A 7,478-nucleotide genomic window follows, 5' to 3' on the forward strand; every position below is an offset into this window, starting at 1 on the left:
GGCAGAGGTGGGCTGGGTTGGGGGAGTGGGGGAGTGGGGGCTGCTCAAAGAAAGCTTCAAACCTGTGAAACTAAATTGACACAGGGTTTGTTGTTATGCTCATCAAGAGACCAACAACCCGGAGTCAGAACTTGTTCTTTCCCATCGTCTGTGCTTATAACTTTATATGTTTTGTCTCATTTCATGCTCTCAACAACTCCATAATGTACAATTTCTTATTATCCCTGCTTTGCTGCAAGGCAGGATGTACAGTGGTTAAGACTGTGGGGTCTGAAGCTAGACTGCCTAGATAGATACAAACACCAGCTTGGCTGTGACCTTGTGTGACCTTGGATAAGTCATTTAACCTCTTGTCTCTCTACTTCCTTATTCTCAAAGTGTGACTAACAATAAAGAGTGTCAAGAGTGGTTGTGAGGATTACAAGAGCTAATACATGCACAGCAGGTAATACAGTGCAGAATGGAGTGAGTGCTCTATGATTGTTAGCTATTATTATTATTATTATTATTATTTATTATTATTATTATTATTATTATTATTATTTGATGAGGATAATGAAGCTTCCAAAACCTTCTCCAAAGACATACAACTTGTAAGTGGACAAGCCCAGATTTAAGTCCAAATGTTTTCACTCCTGAGCAATGCTCTTAACCACTACACTAAGCTTTGTTCAAGTCCCAGATTCCTCTGCTCCTCAGTTTCCTCATCTGTAAAATGGGGCTAGTGAGGATTAGATTAGACAATGCACATAAGTACCTAGGATGTCAGGCACATGGTAGTAGTCAATCATAGTAATAGTAATAATATCATTATTACTTTTGTCCAAGAAAGGGTACTGACCTTCAGAGCCCTGTTCAAAGCCTCTCTCACTCGACCAGGGGTGGGCAAACTTTTTGACTTGAGGGCCACAATGGGTTCTTAAACTGGACCGGAGGGCCGGAACAAAAGCATGGATGGAGTGTTTGTGTGAACTAATATAAATTCAAAGTAAACATCATTACATAAAAGGGTACGGTCTTTTTTTTCAATAGTTTTATTCATTTCAAACAGGCCGGATCCGGCCCACGGGCTGTAGTTTGCCCACGGCTGCTCTAGACCCATCTTTGGGGCTTCACTGCTCTGGACACCACTGTGGGGCCAGTGACTATAGGGCAATAGGAGTCATTAGGGAATGCACTTTAGTCCCATCCCCCCACACCCCACCTCTTCTGCCTGTGAAGGAGGGAGAGGACCCAGCTGATGAGCAGCTGCCCCAGGAACTGGGAGCCATCTTTCCAGGGCAGCCTGCAAAGGGAGCTAGGGGACTTGAGGATAATTAGCCCCCAGCACTGGGCCTGTGGTGTCTCATTACCAAATGCAAATGCAAGTTCATGTGCCACTCAAGGCTCCTGGCAAAATGCCTGCCGACCCTCAACCCTGGACTGAAGCATCACCCAGACCCACCCCCTGCAGCTGGTGTGCAGGCCCTGCAAAGGAGGAAGGCTGTTCTCACCCCATTGAGGGGGAACAAGGAAGAAGGGTCTTATTTCTCTGAAGGAGGCAGAGATGCTATGGGGGGAGGTGTAAAAAATTGCTCTTCCCTCAGCAGTTAAAAGAGGGATTATTGGAGCAAGTGGCAGGCGGCTGCTCTGCCATTTAGCATACAGCATACCAGGAAATTTCATTTGGTAATCAGGAGGAGAGGAGGAAAAAGGAGCAATCAGACCCCTATTCAGGCTCCATTTAGTGACAGCCCCTGCTGGCTGGGCTGGTCCCAACCTAACGCCTGAATGCGTGGGGCACCATGTCTCAGAAGCAGCAGTCCTCCTTTGTGTATGTTTTAAGGCCTTACTTCTGTGCTGCAGGCTCCATACCAGGAAGAAAGATTCTGAAAGAAGTCAGCCTTTACTCTCTGACTACTCAGCACTCCCCTCGGCCTCCCACCCTGCAAGCCTTTCAGGAACACAGATTAGGAACAAAGCCAGTTACAATTCTGGCAGGATGTACACTGGGAAGGGGGAGGGAAGATGATTGTGTTTTTACACGTGTCCAAAACAGGAGGATCCAGCTGTGGCAATCACTGGTACTCAACTCCAGCATCCGATGTCTTTGGCCCTTGTAAATACTCAGGTAAGCATCTTCTCTTGAAACACCATTTCATCTTAGTTCTGGCTTTGAGAAATGGGGGCAAAGTCACAAAATTCTCAATAAAAAAAGAAATGATTAAAATTAACTTTCAGGAAGGCATACCAAGGCTACACAGTGGTATTGAGCCATCAATCAAACCAACTGGTATAGGCTGTCAGCTTCAGACAGTAGGAGGATTGGGGGAGTAGACTAATCGGCACCATACGACAGTGTGCTTGTAATAAGGGTCTGGCCCCTGTCACCAACACTCACCACTATACTTCACTGTAGGATCCCAACACCTAAAAACTTTATAGCTGAGACTCAAGACAAGCAACTTCTGGTTTGTACACCTGCCCATGTCAGCAGAAAAAAATAGTTGGCCCACGTACCAACATTTGGGAGTTGAGATCAACCTGTGAGTCCTTCTCCATCTTCCCATGGCCCCACCCCACCTGCAACAGGCTGACATCATGCTAAATGAACTCTTCATGGAGATTAGTACTGAAATTTATACACCTTGGATATGAGTCAGTTCTTCATGACCATAAGATTGCTGTGAAATTCAATACATGCACATTCATATTTTTTACAAAAACAGTTAACTTTAAACTCATTTCAAGGTAATGACAAGCTCTCAATGACACATGAGGGACTTGCTCCCTAGCGGGAGCTTGGGATACCTCCTCATTGTCTTGTGGGCTTCAGGGCTGCCCATAATAGGACAGGTTGTGCTAAGCAAACACCAGGTGACTGTGTTGCTCCTTAGCTTAACTAAATTCCAAAGCAGATATCTTTCATTTTAGAATCAGTTTGAATTGTCTGCACTTCTTCTATCCTCCAAGAACATGACTGAAAAGGCAAGATTAAATGGCAACATTAACAAAGCTGAAGTTAAGCCCCGAAATATTTTATTCATAAACATAACACCGAGAAGTAAAAATTTAGTTATTCTTCCTTCCATCATGTGCCAGAATGTGCAACATGACCATAAATTACATTGGGAGTCTCAGAATGAAATCTTCCCAGGAAGGCTATGTGGAATTGGGTCTGCAACTAGAGCCAATAGCCTTTCAGCAACTAACAGAGAACACTGTGTCTGGAACCTCTTACCACTACGCCCAACTCTCCCACAGCAACTATTTCTGGTGCCCTCTGGGTTTTAACCAGAGAAGACACCAACAGGGGATGAGAATAGCCCAAAGCCCATAAAAGAGATATGCATTCTTCCTGAAGGGCAACATGGAGACATTTTGGAGCCATTGAGGCATAGAAAACCAGAGGCCAAACAAACATCAACCCCGCCGGCATGCTAGGAGCTAATGGACCACAGAGAGGGCCTCCAACAGGCCCTGACCACATCCATCTGAAGCTGCAGGAGCCCACTCAACTCTTCTTGCTCTTGAACTGCTAAAGCACAAAGTACAAAATGAATCTTCCACACCAAATGCAAGCCCTCATGCAATGAAAGGGTAGGGCTCATCCTACACATTGGGACAATCAGATGCCTGGTACACAGGACTGACTGCTGGGAATAAGTCCCCTGGTTTCAGATCTGTGACCTGTACAATGTAAAGGGGGAAGAGGGAATGGATGCATCCTCACTACCTGCTTCACCACATTATCTTGAGGAAAATGGGTAGGCAATTTTTTAGGCTATTTATCTTGTTTTATGCAGATATGCTTGACACTCAGCAGCTGCTGTGATTTTTCCCCCTTAATATGTTAAGGTGAGTTTTCCCCATTTACTCTAAAAATTAACTGTGTGTAGCGAGAACAGATACTCTCCAAAAGCCTGTGATGCATGTTTGTGATTGATTAGACATGATGACAATTACCGGGATCAACAGGCTCCAAGTTATCAACAGTAAATTCTAATACTTCCCCAAGAGCTGCCCTCACTTCAACCTCGGCACGGCTTTGTTCCAGGCCAACCAAGTGTTCCTCTTACTAAACAGTTTATTTACTCTATTTACATATCAGGGGAATAAATGATCTAAGCTGTTTGCTTGCCTTCTACCAATAGAAGTATCAGTCCATCGCCACGAGATGATCTGAACCCTGTAGAAAGAACTATTGTTAAAATATACATATTGCATTTAGCTGTTAAAAATTGATCTTCAATCTGCTTCAAAGAAATTCTGCTATTGGTCACACACCAAAACAAAAAGAGAGAAGACTAATTGTGTACATACACAGTATAGAGATTCTTCCTGCAGAAAAGTGCTGATCCAGACCTGCCCAGAGGAAATGAGTTCTTTTTAAACACGCAAAAAAAAAATGCAATCAAGTATAATCAGCAAGTTAGCAACACACTTGCAAACACCCTGGTCCCTAGAAAGGAAGAATGCCAGCTTTCAGTACAAGTTCTGAGAACTGAACAGATCCTTTGGGCGAATGAAAAACAAGTGATCATGTCAGCATCTTCAGGAAGGACTTTCTCCAAAGCCAAGACACTTTGGAACAGCAGTCAGCTCCAGAAGGCACCTGCTTGTGAGAAGTGCTTCAATAACCATATTCCTGACGTGGCTTTGTGGGTTGGGGTTGGCTTGGCCCCTGTTCCCCATCCCTTTTTCCAGTGGGTTCATTGTGGGGTGAGGGTGGGGGGAACAGAAGCCAGAAGAGATGACATGCATGTCTAGCATCTGCCTCGCCTGTAGCCCATCCAAAGGAAGGGAAATACGATGCCCAACCCAGTAGAAGAAAGAAGCAGCAGAGACCCAGAAACACCCCTGTGATAGCCCATACATGACCTACACAGAGGCCTCCAACAAGACCCTGAAAGTGTCCTAGTCTCCAGTACGTATCACCTGTGAAATAAATTTAGCTTTGATTTTAAACATTGTTTAAATAGCTCCTAGTAACTAAAGTTCTTATCAACTACAACCTGCTTTGGGGGTTCAGCTCTTCCTGAGAAAGTTTGAGGAACACCTGCAGAACCATTTCTCATTAAAAATCTCAAGGTAGTGGGGCCTCACCTCAAAGAGATCCTGGGAGTCAGTGCTAAGACACTTACCTGGCCCTACTGACCTGACCTCACTTAGCCTGCTGGTTCTGCACAATAGAATCACCAGGGAGCCTCAAAAAATATACAGATGTTTGGATCCCACACTCCATAAACTTCTGAATAAATTGTCCGTGCTATGAGTTTTTAAACTCCTCCAGGTGATCCTATTATGCAACCAAAGTTGAGGATGTCTATTAAGCCCTATACCATTCCACACCTTCATGAAGAGAACAGCATGAAATGATTACACAAACATCTCTAGAAGAATCCAGGGTTTAACTCCAAAAGGATGAGAGTAAATGTAACTTCCTTGCCTCTTCCTCATCCCAACCTCACCACACACACACACATATGGCCAGTTCTCATATACTTGGTCATTTCAGTGGTCCTTCCTATTGAAATCTAGGCCTTTAGTGAGTCCAGGAATCTGGATTTTAAGTCAAGCCTGGGACACTTCTCAGATCTAATCCCAAATAGTCAAAATTTGATGAATAAGATGAGGGCAGCCTTGGGCATGAGTCCCTTCCTCCCTCTTCCTGGGAAACTGTAGTTGAACTTGGGATGTTCTCCATGACTATGCTAAGTGTTGCCAGCTCTCTCAGAGGCTTGGCTGGACAAGGGTCCTTTCATTTTCTGTGCTTTCCTGTACCGTTCTCACACATGGAGAGGAGAGAACAGGAAAGAAGAACTTCATATGAAAAATCCTAGTGCTAGAAGGAGGAGGCAAGACAGCCCATCCCCAGATGCCTCATCCATCCTCTAGACGCCTCCCAGAATAGTGTGAGAGGAGGGGCATGGTTGAAGGACTGGATTTACAGTGGGGCCAAACATGGACATGCAATCTATCCACCCTAGTTCTTCTTTGCACAGGCATTCCCTATGCTGTGGATTATAAGGAGGAAGTAATGGGAAGTTTTCCACCCATCCCTAGGGGTCCAATTTTCAAGGAATCAGGAGGGACAGAGATAACCACTTTGCCAATTTCTATTGATTTCTTGCCCTGTGTTGATCCTGCTAAGCTGTGCTTGGGTGGAAGGAGCTGAGCTGGGCACAGATTCTACAGTTACTTCATCCAGCCCTTTGAGTATAGCCAAATATTGAGTAAGAAGCCCAGGATTGAGTAGCCAGAATTCTCTTTCTGCTGATAGCTGATGGATTTTCCATTGAGAGCAAGCAAAGGATTTTCACTAGCTCCTTGGGGAAAGGACCAGATTATCTAACATGCAGCTAAAGATGCACTTCAATGGAATGACTGGTTTCTACCAGGGCTCTTGGCCTTCACCCAACTCACTGAATAGGAATAAGGAAGAGGGCCTTACCTTCGGAGCAGAGCTTGCCACCATAGCCAGTGGTAGAACAGTCACAGGTGGGATGGCCATCCAGGAGAAAGCAGGTCCCACCGTTTTCACAGGGACGGTCGCCGCAGGGTCCCTCAGCATCCAACTGGACACCCTGGCTCCCCAGAAGCCGAGGCTCTGAGTTGCCGTACTTGAGATCCAGGATTAATCCCTTGAAGCCGGGCATAGCTTGTACTCCCTCCAGGGTCAGGGCAGAAGGTCGTATGTCTGCAGGGACTCCACCCAGGAACAAGTCACTAACCACCTCCATGTAGGGCCGCTGGGGCTGCAGCTCCCCAGACCGGCCCTCACCATCCAGCACCAGCAGCGTGCTCAGGCGGTCACGGCTCACCATGAGGAAATGCCAGTTGCTGTCATTCACCTGCTTGTCGGACAGCACAGCAGTCTCAGTGCAGTCCATGCTGAGGCGGAGCTGCACGCGGCCATCCACCAGCGAGAGGCAGAGGAAGTCGCAGACGCCGCCATCGTCCAGGTAGAGGAGCAGCCCCGTGGAGACATTGGTCTTGAACTGGAAGCTCAGGTCGCTGCGTGTGCTGGCATCCCAGCGGAGGTAGCGGGCCCACTGGTTGGGGAGGCCCATGAATTCTAGGCCCAGGCATAGCCCCAGCAGGGACCCCAGCAGGACGCTGGCCTTCAGGGTGAAGAACACGGAGTGTGTGGTGAAACTCATCATGGCTGTGGGGACCAGACAGAGCCCAGAGGAGCAGACAGCCAGGGAACCCCCCTCAGGGGATGATCCCCCTTCGCAGAGAAGGGAGAGAGGGAGAAAAGATGGGTTGGGGACAGAGAGCACACAAAAGGAAGAATCACACAAATATTGAGAGGGTGAGGAAGGAGGAAAGTGAGATGGGCACAGGAGCAAGAAAGGGCAGCCAAAGAGGAGGAAAGTCAGGTGGGGGCACTGAGGGTCTGAAATGAGGAGCAAAGTGCCTTTCTCCAAGAAAAGATCTCAGCTATCCATGTGGATCCGGAGGCCTTGATTCAAGGAGGAGAAGGTAAGTGGTGG

The 7,478-nt window shown here is 46.7% G+C and overlaps 1 protein-coding gene across 10 annotated transcripts in view; it reads right to left on the reverse strand.

The window, feature by feature from the left end:
* Window positions 1-7,142, reverse strand: part of NRXN3 (neurexin 3) — a gene marked incomplete at its 5' end in the record, with an annotated part of 1,486,708 nt that extends 1,479,566 nt beyond the window's left edge. For all 10 annotated transcript variants that reach the window (XM_081083746.1, XM_081083745.1, XM_081083748.1 and 7 more), the window contains one exon: window positions 6,434-7,142. In XM_081083746.1, the coding sequence (XP_080939872.1) occupies window positions 6,434-7,142 (709 nt within the window). The remainder of the gene's footprint in view (window positions 1-6,433) is intronic.
* Window positions 7,143-7,478: the final 336 nt, after the last annotated feature.

This window comes from Myotis nattereri (genome assembly GCF_964212035.1).
Source record: "Myotis nattereri genome assembly, chromosome: 1".
NCBI classification, from domain to species: Eukaryota; Metazoa; Chordata; class Mammalia; order Chiroptera; family Vespertilionidae; genus Myotis; species Myotis nattereri.